Genomic DNA, 15,872 nt, shown 5'->3' on the forward strand with positions numbered 1-15,872 from the left:
AGAAACCATCGTCTCCTGGTGCTGTACTGCTCTTCAAAGAAGAGATAGCGTCAATTATTTCCTGGAGCAAAATACGGAGCTCTAAGGAGTCCGAGTTCTCTCGAGCGAGGCAAGGGATTGGAAGAGATTTCAAGAACCGGTCCACTTCAGTCCCATCCCCAGAATACTCTGAAGCATAGAGACTTTCGTAATACTGCCTAAACTGTTCCGCTATCTGGCCATCCTGTAGAATTTTCTCCCCCGCCCGGCCAGAGACAACATGAACTCTTCTGCTATTGCGAAGCTCCCTCAACCTCCAAGCCAGAATCTTGTCCGCCCTTTTCCCCCTTTCTCCATGTACCGCTGTTTTAAGAACGCAAGCTTTTTCTCTGTCTGACCCACAAGGAGGGCGGGCAGTTTCGCCCTGAGGCTCTGAAGCTCCTCACGCTTGCCTGGGCCCATCTGCGTTTTCAGCTTACCCCCCAGCTGAATGGCAGCAATTTGCTCCCTCAGCTCGAGCTCCTCCCTAGCCCTCACCTTCCTCCTAGCTCCCCATTTCCATCAGAGCGCCTCTGATCGTGGCCTTAAATGCATCCCAAGCGCCTCTAGTCTCCACTTCCCCAGTGTCATTGAGGAGGAAGAATTCCTTAATAATGGCTAAGAGGGACTGCCTCAACTCCCTATCCAATAGCAAGGAGTCATTACATACCCACCGTGCCTTGCTAGGGGCAGGGACTCCCAAATTGACTCGGACTAGATCAGACCATGGGACGGTCTCCACCCCAAAATCAGAGACGCAGTCCCAGATCGAGGAATCTACCAGAACATAATCGATCCTAGAGAATACTTGATGCACCTTAGAGTAGTAAGTAAAGAGAGATTTGCAGTTGCGCCCAACAAGGTGCGCATCCACCAGGCCCAGTTCCCCATTAATCCGACGGAATGAGTCGGCCAACTTCATTTGGGACCTTAGATAGGGGCAAGGTTTAGGGGATTTCCTGTCTTTATCCGGACACAGAACCATATTAAAAGTCCCTGACTTTTAGCGCACCTTCTGCAAATCCTCTAATTTTCTCCCCCATCCCTTCCCAAAAAACATCTTGCCCTTCATTCGGGGCATACACGCCCTCAAAAGTAAAAAGCCAGCCTTTCACCTCCCCAATGACCCTAATATAGCGCCCTTCCGGATCAGCTCTGTGAGCTTTAAAGGAGAAGTGAGCATTCGGGGAAATCAAAAGGGCAACCCATTGCTTTTTGCCACATATGAGGACCGAAACTCCTGCTGGATAAATATAGGTTCCTTCCCCTTAACCCAATGGGACTCCTGTAGAAAGAGAAAATGAAGTTTCAGCCTAGCAAATTCCCTCGACACCAACGATCACTTAGTCGGAGAATTTAAACCCTGCACATTCAGGGACCCCACCGACAAAAGCTGGAGAGAAACCCCCATAGGAAAAGCCAAAGAACTCTTCCGCCTCCACATGGGAGACTATTGTGAGCGCCCGGCCCCCTGACCTCAGTGCACATGCGTGAACCAGATAAAGCCCTGTGAAACCCCTATATCCAGGCAGCCCCAAATGACATGAACAGACCAACCCAACCCCCCCCCCTGAGAAGTACGCCCACTTCACCGATCCCCCGCCCTACCCCCCCCCCCCCCCCCCAACAACACAAACCCCCTCTACCCCCCCCCCCCCCCCCACCCAGCCCCTGAGCACCTGGAACGGCTGTGACATTCAATCACCGCACCACCAGGCCACCAAGGATCACCTCCACCTGGGCGACCTTCACCGAGAAAAACACGCTATTCTGAGCCCCTCTATCAAAACAAAACCTATTACCCCATACTCCTTAACCCCCCCCCCCCCTCACCAACAAAGCAAGAAACCCTGTAAACAAAAGAGGTCATGACAATCTTTTACACGGCCAGACAGCCAACCATTCGATCCCAAAGCACCCAAGCCCATTTCTGGAACAAGACCCTCCGCATCCAAGTTACGTTGCCGGCTGCTCTGGGGACGATGGTGCCACCTTTCTGTACTTCCTGTGCCCTCGGACGCGCCGCCGACCTGCAAATTCCGAGGGTTCCTTATGGCTTCCCTTTTCCAGACTCCCCCCCTTCTTTAACAGGACTCGAAGGAGGTTCTCCCATTATTTCTCCCGTCACTCTCTGGATATCGGCCTCAGTGGTAAGGGAATATTTGTAACCATCCACCTCAAAGGTGAGCGAAAACGGGTGACCCCCAGCTGTATCGCACTCCCTTGGACTGCAGCCACCTTGTCAAGGGACCGCAAAGTCTCTGGCGCGCGAGGGTGAGCGCTGAAAGGTCCCGATAAATCGAGAACTTGGAACCGTCCTTTCCTACGCGCCAACTCCAAGATCTTGGTTCTCTCTGCAAAATAGTGGAATATCATAAGGACAGACCTTGGCCCACCCGCACGTCCTCCCGCTCTATGGAATGTCAATGGTAGGCTCGTTGGTATTTTCACCATCAAAACAGCTTACTTATGATTGCCTTGACCCTTCTCGCATTGTCTGACAGCGTCTCTCCTTCCTGCCTGGAATAGCAAAGAAATCTCAGGTTGGAGTGCTGCTCCCAGTTTTCTAGGTCGTCCAATTTAAGGGCGACCTTCTCCTCCCTCCTCTCCAGCTCTTCCTTCCTCATGTCAAACTGCGTTTCCAATAGGTCAGCTGAGGATTGATTGGCCTCTAGGGCTTGAACACGATCCTCCACGGCATCCACCTTCTTGTCGAGGGAGTCCAGCCTTCTGCCTATATCCACCCTGAAACCTCGGATCTCCTCCAACAGGGCTGCCATGTTGCGGCTCAGACTGGGTCTCCGTTACCTCCAGCTGACTCGTGGACAGCATGACGTTCCCTTCCTCTGTTCGTTCGGGAGAGTGCCGAAACGTCTGTAGGGCCTGTGCCCAGTCCATCCAAGGCTCAGAAGGCGTGCCGGCGAGGTGTTGACCCGGGAGACCCGTTGGAACAGCCAGCCAGAGTCTCCCCACCTTCTCCTACAGTTCAGGGATCCACACCACAGGTCGTCTCCCCGATGAGTCACTGTGGGGAATACCTCTTCCTTACGCTCTGCCCCAGGGGGCTGTAGTGCGCTGGCCGCCCCCACCAGGGGGAGAGGGAGGGGATCAGCTACAAATAAGCAGCAAACTCTAAACCTTGTAGATCTCAGGAGATAAGGGCTTCCCCCGCTGTAGTGCTTTCTACTAAGGGCCACCCCTCTTCAGCTGTCTCAACCTGGAGGAAGAGTCGGCTTCCAAGAAGCTGCTATGGTGCTCTGCCCACTATTGGTCCCGGGGTAATTCATAAACAGGGGATGGCAAGCAACTCCCGAGACCCATCCATGGGCGAAGCTGCAGCAGTAAGAGAGACTGTGGTGGGACAACAGTTAGAGATGGGGTGAGAGATCCGCAGGAGGCGCTGCAAGTGTGTCTCAACAGTGGCAGGAGAGGCCGTGATCCTGAAATTGTCCTCCAAAATGTGGGGTCCTCAGTGCCCCTCCACCCCCCAGCAGGGGGGGGCTCCCTCTGCGCTCCCTGCTCCAAATGGAGGGTCTCCTGATCTCTCAGCCAAGGGAGGATTGGGGGCTTTTCGCCACTCCACAGGAGGCTCTGTGAGTGTGTCTCAACAGTGGCGGGTGAGGCTGGGGGTCCTAAAATTGTCCTTCAACGCGAGGTATCCTCAGTGCCCCCCGGCGGGGGGACTCCCTCTATGCACACTGTTCCGAATGGGTGGGGGGGGGGGGGGGGGGAGAGGTCTCCACCGACCTCTCAGCCAAGGGAGGTCGAGGGCCAGCCGCCGCTCCACGGCCCGCGCACCGACCAAAAGTGCTGCTTTCCAAAGCACCGACCCCGGGTGCCACAGCGGCCACCCAGCTGCGCCTCCTCCGCCCGGCGCACCCTCGGGACAGCGGGAGGATGAAAAGTTCCCACAGACCACTGCGGGAAGCCGGCTGCCACCCAATTCTGTAACCTTCTGCGCTGGGACGTCCAAAAGACAGCGCCGGGGGCCGGAAACCTCTTCTTGGGGTCCGCAGTCCCAAGGAGGGGCGCTTTCCTCTCAAGACTCCTCAGATTGGGTGCCACAGGCCGCTGCCCACCCCCCCCCCCCCCACTACTACCAGTCAGCTATCCTCCGCGCGGCTTCTTCGGCGGGAAGGGCCGTTTCTACGCTCCCGCTTCCAGTTGGGGTTCGAGCAGTTCCACGCTCCCCGACACCCACAGGTGCCAAATTCACGCTCCGCCGTGTCACCAGTACTTCAGGCTGCCACAGGGAGGGAGGGAGGGGGGGGGGGGGTGGGGTCCTTCTCCCACAAGGCTGGAGGGGGCTCAATCTCCAAAATGAATCGCCCCGGGGAGAGGACCAGCTGAGAGACTTCAGAACATCTCAGCGCCCCCTGGCGGCTCCCAGACCACCTTTTTTTTTTTACATTTTTCTTCTGGAAACCATTCTAGAACCAATACCAATTCTAGAACCAACAATCATCAGAACAGACGTCAAAATTCCTGCCAGTTGCCAAACTCCAGTTCGACCGATTCTCACCTCCCATGCTCATTATATCCCCCTCCCGGTTCTTTTCCCCTCATTGTCTGTCTGCCCTCCCCCCATACTCCCCCCCGCCCCCCATGTCCTTGCCCACTTTCCTATCTGGCCTTGACCGCCCCTGTCCGACACGCGGCTGTCTTCTCACCCTCATCATATCGTCTCAAACTTGTTTGGGCCCCATCTACGACTATAAACCAGCTGGTCCCATCCCTTTAGCTGCCAGGCAGGCATGGTCAGGGACTCCAGTCTCATCCAGCGTTCCGCTAGGGATCTTTTTGCTAGTATACATGCTAGTTTTAGGAAAATCTTAGCTTATCGGTCCGTCGCCATATCCCCAGCAGTGCGTTCCTAGATTCAAGCCGCGCTGGTCTCTCCAATACCCCTTCCACATCCCTTCATACTTTCTCCCAGTACCGCCTTCGCTCTGGGAAGTCCGTCCCCGTCTGTGCTACATTTGGAACATTCTCATCGACCCCTCTTCCCCATCCTTCTCAGCCTTCCCTTGGAACAGTGGGCTACATAGGTTTGTAAATTGCACCCATCTTACTCTAGACCCTATTGCTACCTCCCTGGGGTGTTGCAGCGCTTCCCTCCACTGCCATGTCCTCTGCGCCCCCCCACCAACTTCGTTTTAGTGTCTCCAATTGTCTTGTGGAATGAAATGACTGTGCCCTGCAGAGGGTCGATAACCGCTTCATTTTAATTTCCTCCATCTGGTACGTTTCTCTCGGGGGAGGAGTGCAGGGGGGGGTGGAGGGGGAGGGGACTGACGCCGGAGCCTGCAGGATTTCACCTAATCTACTATGCAGCGCCGGCACATGTCTGAGTTGTAGGTATTTGTCATGATCATGTCTGCTCAGCCCCCATCCCTCTCCCAGTTCTTGAAATGTTCACATGTTTGAGGTTCCATAGGTAATTCCCTTGCTTTTGCATTCCCCCCCCCCTCCCATCTCGGGAACTGTATCCCTTTGATTAGTCTCTTTACCAAGAACCTGACTGCCAGTGTAAGCCGCTTGTCCCATCCCAAATGCCTATGGAACTGGTTCCATGCAATCCCCATTACCTCGGTGGTCGATGGGATTTGCAGTGTCCGTGCTCCCTGATGAGTTTCTCCACCCGCCCCTCCCGAGAAGCAGCGAGAAGCAGCAGCTCTGTGTCTACTCTGTGTGTAATAGGGTGTCCTTGCCCTCTCCGTGTACCCCTGAATTCGCCCTGGCCAGCTGGGATGTCCAGTAGTATACTCGTAGGGTCAGAAGTCCCAAAACACCTTGCGTTCTCGCTGGGAACAGCGTCACTCTGGGCACCTTTTTTCTGCCGGAGAAACTCCTGCAGCGTTGTGATGACCCCATCAATGCCCGTCTCCTATCCTGAAGCTCCTTTTACTAATAATTAATAGCAGGCACTGAAATTAATCATGTGACACAGGCATCTGGGCACCCCAGCCACCAGCCAGTGTAAATCCCCAGGTTGTTGGAAATATTCGATGTACACTACTGCTACGGTTATACAGTCTTTTCACCAAGTGTTTACTTCGAGAGCTTTTTGACATAAAAATATTTACTGAAAGACTTTCCCCCCTCACCCCATCAAAAAAAAAAAAAAAAAAAAAAATGTTTTCGATGAAATAGGCTTTTAGTAAATATTTTCGGATGAAAAATCTCTCAATTGTTCGGGGTTGGGGTGTTAATTGCATAAAAACGGGAGTATAAGGAGCCTCCCCCCCCCACCAATAGAAAGCAAAAGTCAGTCACCCGGCATTAGTCGCTGACTGACTTGTGTAGCGTCAGCGAATAATGTCAGCACTGGACAGCGCCCCATATGCAAGTCAGATAAGAGGGCATGACGCACAGATTGATTTATTTTTTTAATAAAGTGGCATTTACCGATTTTACACTCAAACAAATGAATTGTTAATATACTGAAGCTTTTAAAGGTAAAAGTGTTTCCGTGTATAAACTCTTTTCAATGTATGTGTGTAACTTCGGTGAAACATTTTTCGGTAAAACATTGGTCACTGGTCCAGTACTACTATTTATTATTTTATCTGGGTGGGGGGGGGTTGGGGTGAGAGCGAGGTACTTGTGGCTTGCCCAATAAACCTCCCCGTCATAAATAAAACTAGAATAATTTCTGCACTATGAGGACAGCAAATTATTTCAAAACCAAAAAAGAACACTCTATTAATACACATTGCCTAACCTGCACAGTAAGCTTTTTACAGACTTAACAAAAGCATAAGGAAAAGACTATATTATTATACAGATAGGACAGCGGTAAAAAGGACACGTCAAGTTACACTACCACATGAATGACCCGCGTCCACCCACTTCCGTTATGAAGCTCAAGGGCCTCAACACCCACTGGCCCAATGGCTCTGTACACATACCTGGTGTGCTCAGCTTTGAGGGTCTGGTAGTTGGTTTTGTGGGTTTCGCACCTCATCCTTTCGTCGATTAACATCTTCTGGAGCTCGGTGTCGGAAATTTGGGTGTCCATCGCCCCTCCGGCCTGGGGTGGCGGGGGCGGCAGGGGCAAAAAGGGATCCATCTAGGTGCAGGGCTGTCGAGCAGGTAACGCGGGCTCCAATTAAACCACATCCACTCGCCTCCTGCTCCGCCTGGATGAGGGCATCGCATGGGACCGGATTACCTGTTGGAAAACGCAAAGCACCTTGTTAAGGCGGCCAGTTCCCAGCGGACACTGCAAGCGCAGCTCTCACACCAGTATACAACACACAGCATGCAGATCGCAGACCTGCACACGCACACAGCATGCAGCTCGCAGACCTGCACACAGCGCGCGCGCGCACACACACACACACACACACACACACACACCACAAAGTAGAAGCTAAAGAATACGTACAATTGACAGCAGATGCAGCTCTCAGACCTGCACACGCGTGCACACACAAACACACACAGTAGAAGCTAAAAGAATACGTGCAACTGATAGATGCCGTCTCAGACTTGCACACACACCACACGCACACACAGTAGAAGCATAAGAATATGTGCAATTGACAGCAGATGCAGCTCTCAGACCTGTACATGCACACACACACACAACATGCACGACACACAGACAATGAAAGAACACGTGCTATTTGAAAACAGTCCTTCACCAAAATAAACAGGCCGGTTCTGTTCCTGTTATTGGGGTGCCGCAGGTTGCTTTTACTAGCCTTGGATGCGCTTGTTTTTATAATTAGGACCGAAATGTGTATTATTTCACAGGCAGGGCCATGCCCGCCGCAAGCCACCTCCCACAGAAGGCAGCATGGAAGCTATACGTAGATAGGCGGTGTAAGCAGCCAAGAGAGCGAGGGGGGGTATGTATGGAGGTGCTGACCACGGATCAGGCTGGCAAGCAAGCGCGCTATACAGAGGGGAGCGGATTATTGATCAAGACAAGTGACACGAACATGACAAATTCAATTCGGGACTGGACCCCAGCAGCCGATTGATGGATGAAGATATGAAACGGCGCACCCTGGACACGTGGATCCCACGTCATCTGCGCTCAGAGGGGGAACACAGGACTGCAGCTGTACTTTGCCATGCACCTACTCGTCTCTCCTATAACTTAATGCACCGCCTGCTGTGCACAGTTCCCATTCCACAGTATGCAGCGTGTGAACGCCACGGCTGCTTTTCGGCGTGCACACAATGAAACTCGTGTGCACGCCAGCAGGTGACTGTGTCGATCCACGCAAGGCATGTTTGACGGGCAGAGCACTTGTGCGAAAGCTGGGCGAGAGGCTTTACACGCGGGCGGCTTAATGCCACACTGCCCCCCCCCTACAGAAACCGGCATAATGCTGGCTACTGAGCAACTAAACCCATGCCCCTCTCCTCGCCCCACCTCTCACTCTGGAGTCCATCGATGGAGGGGCACGGCATGGCACGGGTGGGTAGCTGGCTCAGAAGCACAGATGATGCTGTTACTGTACCAACGTGGGCCTGAAAAAAGGCGCGCTCTATGCTATGAGGAGTGCTTCACAGCACTCGGCTCGGCTGCTACTGACAGCAGCCCAACGTTAAGCAGGGGAAGAGTCTTACGTGGGTACTGTATGCTGAACGGCTGTTTGGATTCCATCGCTGGGTGTGTGGGAGATGCCCATCGGGTAGAGGCTAGAGCCTGGTACTCTATGCGCTAACAGATGCCCTTGTGATGTAGGGGGAGGGGGGTGGGAGGAGGCCCGTGCTAAGAAACCCTGCACGGGCACCATATTGCATGAACTACAGATGTATAGACTTAGTGCACACATATAAAGAGACGCCGTTTTCTGTAGTTATGGAAGATGCATTCAGTCCCGCATGGCCATGCAGAAAACTGAAGAGGCCCAGACGCTGATGGTAGAAGGGCCTGCGCTGCCAATTACCATAGAAACTTTTCTCTGCTCCCCAACTCTTGAGAATACTCGCTATCCCAACAAGGAATGCCCCCTGCAAGGCCGCGAGAGAGAGCACCAGGCAGCACAGCCAGGCCCCAAACAGACCTCCAACCACCACCCAGCCCACCAGGAGTCACGACACCCACAACTGACCCAGTCTAAGACCCCTGAACTACCTCGGACCACAAACCATAAACCCAGTGGCCATAAAAGGTCTGAAGAACACGACTGTGCCACCTTATGCCATGACAACACTTTATTACAGGGGGGCATAGATTATAGTCCAATGTGAGTGGCCCGGGGGGGGGATCTTGGGTGCATGCAGAGAGGGCAATATGAACTGAGCAAAGACTGTGGGTCAGCATGATCGCGATCCTCCCCCTATGCCAGTCCCCGAGTTTCCCAGGTGCACGCCTTAATGATAGAGTGGTGCTGTCTTACAATAGTAACTAATAAGGAACGCAACCTTCATTCCCTTGAGAGATGAGCCCAGCTGACCCCACGTGATGGAAGACGGACGGACGAACAGGGCTGGGGCCAATTGAAGCCTGCCATCCCCATGGATCAGGCCCATGTATAGGATCTCACCAACCAGCCACACAGGTTTTTAATCTGTGATAACTGTGTGTTGTCTTATAACCATCTGCTTGTACAATTTGTTCGGCAGAATTTTCTCAAGCAGCAGAGTTCTTTTCTTGCATCCTTATTTTTATGCTATTAAAACTTGTTAGTCTTGCAAGAAATCTCTTGGCCTTTTTTCCCCCTAGCAGGTTGTATTTTTTCTGGCGTGAGCGTACAGGGGCTTTCCTTTAGTTGCCCACTACAGACGCAAAGGGAGGACCCAATTAAAGCTTTTTAAAATGCCACCCTTCCCAACTCCTCCCCTCGGCAGGCCTAATGTTGATTGGACTTCTTACAGGGAACTAGAATAACGAGACCGGGACGGCATTAGGGCATTTCAGAACCTTCAGGTGAAATGGGCCCCGGAGCAGCTATTCCTATGTTGGCAGTCTTATGAAATGTCCGCTTTGCAGTGCGCACACTGAAGGCTGGCTTTGCTGGCACCCTCAGGACTCTTGGGCTTTGCAGTTTGCTGTCTTTTTGCCATGGATTGCTCTTCATTCGACTCTTGCTGAGAAAAGGAGCTATTAACAGCTTTTCAGTGGATACTTAGCTTTTCAGCTGCCAGCTGGCTGCCTGCGTCTCCCCGATAAGGTTACGATTCAGCCATCAACCCCTCCTGCATTCCAGTATCCCTCTATAAAAATGTATGCAGCTCAATATTAATGGATGAGGGCTATTGGACTTTGCAGGGAGGAGTCATCAGCCTTCCCAGAGAGTCAGAGGGAGGCATCCTGTGTCAATAGAATGCAGTCTGTTTAGGTTTCACACAGCCTCTCGAAGCTGCTCTGAGCTGAACATCTGAGGTGCCTTTAGTAATATGAACTACCAGCCACCATACAAAAGATAGTATTGCTCACGATTATCCTGCCACCATGCAATCATGCTACATAAATATTATGGTTTTGGAACAGAGGTGCACCCTTAAATGCACCATCCGACTTGTAGTGCCTTTGCTGTCACAGGGGGCCTGTGACCCCCCCCCCACCTGCCCCCTCAGAGCCTGCTCTGTGCCACTCGAGCACAGGAGCTGCAGATCAGGATACTGGTGAGTTGGGAACAGGTGCAGACTAGGTTTTTTGGCATGGGGATTAATGAAGGGGGGGGGGGGGGGTCTGATTAGCAGACCACCGTTTGAGATGGATTACCCGCAACACACATTTATAAAGCTAGTGCTTTCAAACCTTTTCAATATGGCAATCCTTCACAAGGGACTGGGTAATTTTTTGACCAATTTTCATTGTCTTTGAGGAAAGCACACTGGTTGCAATAGGAGGGCTTTTGGGAACAAATGCGCCCATTTCGTTCTTCTAAAAAGGTACTTTCACACTTTGCCCCTGGACACGGACTGTGGAATCCATGCTAACTAGTCCCCTGGCGTGGGCATACAGCGCTCCCACAGAAATGCCCTGTGGATAACGCGACATGTGAAAACAACTCATGCTCGTTATGGGAGGGAAGACTGCAGCAGCCCCCCCCCCACCACCCCCCCATAAGCGAGGTTCTACGCTGGAGTTGCGAATGGAAGTCCCAGCCAGGTAAGACTTTTACGCAGCTGGTGCTTTGCGTGGCCAGTGCTGGAATCTAGAAAAGCTTGAGACAGCCACTTGGCTCAAGCCCAGCCTGGCTAGCCCAACTGAGTCACATAGATACCATGACGCGCAAGCACGGTCGCTCACACCAGGACGGTGAGAAATGAATCAACCAGATCTGGTGTATACCAGAGAGCGTACATGCCAGCAGTCACCAACATGTGTCACCCGCGCACAAGTCCCTGGGCATGATGCAAGAAATGGGGAGGACTTCATCAGTAGGAGCAATCTGAAGGTAGGTACAGGAGGTGCAGGCCTCTGGGGAAGACGCAAGGGTGCCCCCGGAGGAAGTGCTGCAGGGTTTGGGGTGGGGTGGGAGAGTGCCCGGATGTCATAGGAAAGACAGAACAGTGCTCAAACTGGCAGCGATGCTACTCGTAGCACCACGTTGGAAGGGAGCAGAAAGTCCCTTACTACAGTACTGGCTACGTGTAAGGTTTGGGACTTTGCGGTGTTAGAATGGGCAACATATGCCATGATTAACAACTTAACTCGTTATTGTCATTTCTAAAAGGTAGACTACAGAGTCCGGTGGTGCCCACATCGTCTGAAACTCTTGGACCCATGTTAGTCGTGCAGTCTAACATGGGTCCAAGAGTTTCAGACGATGTGGGCACCACCGGACTCTGTAGTCTACCTTTTAGAAATGACAATAACGAGTTAAGTTGTTAGTACAGCTGTTCCCCTGCACACATCCTATAACCTGTTTGGGGGGGGGGGGGGTTCTGGTTGGATCGCCAATGAAATGTAAACACGTTGTGGTGTTGTTATACGAAATTGTTCACCGTTTTGTGAAAATGAAAAATAATTTTTAAAAAAACCATATAACCACAACAGCCAACTCAAAAAGTGACCTATACTTTCCTATAGAGGAAATCCTTTTTGATGCATTTCAGGTTCAAAGCCAACATCTGTGACTTTGCAAACTTACCAACAACAGGACAGTAGGTTTCTCCATTCAGGTGACTTCAAGATGATAGAGAGGGGTTCCTTTACGGTGCCATTCCTATTGCAGCCTGCAGAGAAGCAGATGGCTTTTAACATTACAGCCTTTACAAGGGTACACTGACAACATATTAGGAGAATGCAGGTGCCTAGAAAGCAGCTCCTTGTCCAGCCAGAGTCTAAATAGATCAGGCCGATTGAATTCTCATATCGATGTCCCTGGGAAGCTTGGCCAAAGGTGTTAAAGTAAACCCTGCACAGCTCCAAGTTCTACTGCTTGAGCGAGACCAACACTCTGCAAAGCCTCGAGGTTCAACCTTGTAAGTTATATACAATTCGAGTTTGCGATTAGAAACTAAAAAGTGGGGCGAGTACGGTTTCTTTATTTTGTCAACATCCCATAGTTGGTTGGAGGTATGCATACTATTCAGGGACTAATAAGTTTACCATCTTGTTGTGACCACCCCAAGGGAACAGAGAATCCCAGTGACTACTTGGAAAGAGACATGCTCCCACAAATCACAACATTTCTTGTTAGTCAGTAACTAAGAAGAAGAAATTCCCAGCGATCCCAAACTAGTGGATAAAAACGGATGTGCTGCCATCTTTCTGTGAATAATTCGGAGAGAACACTAGAGAAATACACACAGCACATCTGGTTACAAGAAGGGGAAAGTGACATGCCTGAATAATGGCAACATGTCTGGAGCTTCTGAATGCAACAGTGGGAGTGGGACAAAATGACTAATGTTTGGCAGGAGTGCAGGCATGCATAAATAAGTAGTGATAACACACCTGCTCAGCCCCACACTAGCACTAAAGCAGAAGTGATTCCAATCATACATGTAAAACTGGCAGAGCAGACAAATGAGCCTCTTTCGGTAACAGGCCATGGGCAGGATAACTAGGCGTAGGGGGGTGTGGGGGTCAAGATGGCGTAGGAGTTAGCCGATACAGAATCAAGGTTCTATAAAATAGAAACATTATATATTTATAGGTTTATACAAAACCTTAAAAGACAGCAAAAAAAAAAAAAAAAAAAAAAAAAAAGATCATGCTTATCCATACTATCCTCCCCCAAATTTCTGTAACACCATATTCTTTACAGCTTTCTGGAACAACAACTGTTCATGTCCAACATTTTTTTTTTTAACATCATTCAGGAAGTGTGTTAGTGCAAAAATGTAATTCCTATCAACCCCAGCAAACATTTTTTTCCCAACCAATACTTTGCGCTTAGTGATTAATGCTTTGAAAGCCAAGCTCCCAAATGTCTTGTTCTTACTGGGTGCAATTTCTGGCAAAAAATAATAAGTGAACGAACAAGGTGTCTCAGTGTTTCTACTTCCAAGGAGCAAAATCTACACACTGGATTGAAATCTGCATATTTTGCCCAGATTCGAAGCCTCTTTAGTTTGAAAGGCATTCAGTCTGAATCGCATAGACAGAGATCTAAGCATACGTTCTGGGAAAAGATCCACAGAGTCTTGTAATTTTCCTTAGATGCTTCACCTGGGACATCTGCCATAGATCAACATCTCCTCTGTTCTTCTGTGAAACTCAGTCTTGTTGCCACATTCTTCATGTTTACTAAGCTTGGATTTTCATGGAGCACGTCTACGTTAACATCATATTCCTTTAAGATGTCTTCGCATCGCTTATTCCAGCCTGCTAATAAAGTATCCATGTCATTAGCCTCTTGGGCACAGAAGATTTCAAATTGTGGAATTTTTGCCTTTAGTGTAGTCTAGCGAAACAATGAGACCTGGTTCCAGCATATTCTAACGTTAATAGAGATTAGCGATAATTCATATCGTAAGCATGCCGTCAACGTTCCCTTTGGCAATTGAAGTACTTTGGTCCAAAATGCGTTTTCCAAAGTTGCACACAAATCATGAGGGCATCCAAATGCGTTTTCTGCGCCATAAATAAGCACCAGTACTACTTTTTGCTGATAAAAGTTAAGTATGGGCCTTAAAGAGAATGTCCCATATTTTTGGTTTAAAGCGTAGGCTCGGGATGCGAGTTGTCTGCAACAGTTTCCACCCAAGGACCATCATTTACGCTCACACCGAGTTGCATTCCGAGGTATCTGGAACTGGAGGCTATGGTCAGACTTTCCTTTCCTAATGTCCAATCATATTTTCCATAGACCTTGCCCGTTAGGTCACGCAGAATCACGATTTCACACTTGTTCTTGTTTATTTGTAGACCATTCTTCCTTACATACTCTTCCTCCGCATCTAGTCTTCTTTGCAGGCCTAGCAGGGTTAGAACCAGCAAAATGAGATCATCGGCATATGGTAGCCAACTAATACGTGCCTTGTTGCTTATTGGTGGAGAGGAATGAACGCCATCTATAGCCTCACCACTGTCAGACAAAAATAAGCCGAAGAAAGCAACTGCCAGTGGGCAGCCAGGTTTCACGTTGCGGAATGTATTTATTTGGGCTGAAAGAGTTCCTCTTTGGTCTAAACGGATCTTGATATTAGTGTCCGGTTGCAGTTCTTGTATTGCTGCTAGTTAGCTTGGTGGACAATTTTTTTCCTTCTTGTCCCAAAGTTTCCCACAATCAATTCTGTCGAACGCATATGAAGAGTTAATGAGTGCAAAATACACCTTTGTCTTAGTTCTCAAAGCCTGCGTTTTAAGCAGGTTCAAAAATCAGGAGGTTCAAGGAGCATCCAGCACCCTTCACAAACCCAGCTGGTCTCATATCAACATGATTTGATCTCATCACCCAGTCGCTAAGCTTTCTTTCTAGGAGGGTTGTATAGACCTTATCTAATACGTCTAATAGAGCTATCGGACGATAGTTTTTTGGATGATACTTTTTCGGATTTGCTCTATTTCCCTTTTTGAAAATGAATACGATTATTGCACTTTTTGCAGCATTGTGGAACAATTCTTTTGAACAAGGTATGGCAGATGGTAGTCCATAGTTCGGGATTCTGCTTGACTATGTAGTTTGAAAGGCCATCGGGCCCTGGTGCCCTCGAAGTGCTTGCTTTATTGATTACAACTGAGATGTCTTCTTTAGAAAAGTTAAGGTCCCAACAGAGTAGAGTATGCGAGTTAACTTTATGATTTTCAGCTGTATATTTCAGTGAAGTGCGATGTCCAATCAGCTTCGGTTACCAGGTTGGCTTGAATATCTAGTTCACCATTTATAGTGCGCAAAACTCGGCTGGGTTTTTATTTTTCAGTTGACTCATCATTGGTTCTGCATCTTCAGATGCTTGAGGGCCTTAAGCCAGTTATTATACTTTTGGTTGCCAGCTCTTTTTGTTTCCTTGAATGTTTTTATATGTGCAATTTTGGATTTTACTACACATCTGCCCTTTATTCATCAGAATATCCAAATCAAATTTGTGCTTAGGGGCAGAACCTCGATGTTTTAAGCCCTGCTTTTTTTTTCACAAAAACGGATACAGTAAAGATTGAGATTCCATAGTAGCTTCCTCGTTGCAATATCGGGTTGCAATTTGAGAGACGGCATATTCATTCAGTTTTAGTCTACCTCTATTTGGTTTAACTACCACAGAATGATTCCATCTGGGGGGTGCTCATTCCATCAAACAAGGTTAGTTCCATTTTAACCATCTCATGATCGCTATGCACCTTTGGGACCACTTGCATGCTTTTGACTCGAGTGTGTATGCTTTCAGGCACAAATATTTAGTCAATGGTGGACTTCTGGTCATCTCTTCTCCACGTCCAATTTATCCCCCCCGCCCCCCCCCCCCCCCCCCGACTTATAGAGGGTGGTAATCTG

The 15,872-nt window shown here is 49.7% G+C and overlaps 1 protein-coding gene across 4 annotated transcripts in view; it reads right to left on the reverse strand.

Annotated features, from left to right (window-relative positions):
* CEP83 (centrosomal protein 83) overlaps positions 1 to 15,872 on the reverse strand; it is a 284,641-nt gene that overhangs the window by 247,651 nt on the left and 21,118 nt on the right. For all 4 annotated transcript variants that reach the window (XM_069629801.1, XM_069629802.1, XM_069629804.1 and 1 more), the window contains exons 2-3: positions 12,084 to 12,168; positions 6,930 to 7,192 (exon numbers count right to left, since the gene is read on the reverse strand). In XM_069629801.1, coding sequence (XP_069485902.1) covers positions 6,930 to 7,090 — 161 coding nt within the window. In that variant the 5' untranslated portion in view covers positions 7,091 to 7,192; positions 12,084 to 12,168. The remainder of the gene's footprint in view (positions 1 to 6,929; positions 7,193 to 12,083; positions 12,169 to 15,872) is intronic.

This window comes from Ambystoma mexicanum, chromosome 12, assembly GCF_040938575.1.
Source record: "Ambystoma mexicanum isolate Mex_15411 chromosome 12, UKY_AmexF1_1, whole genome shotgun sequence".
Lineage (NCBI taxonomy): Eukaryota > Metazoa > Chordata > Amphibia > Caudata > Ambystomatidae > Ambystoma > Ambystoma mexicanum.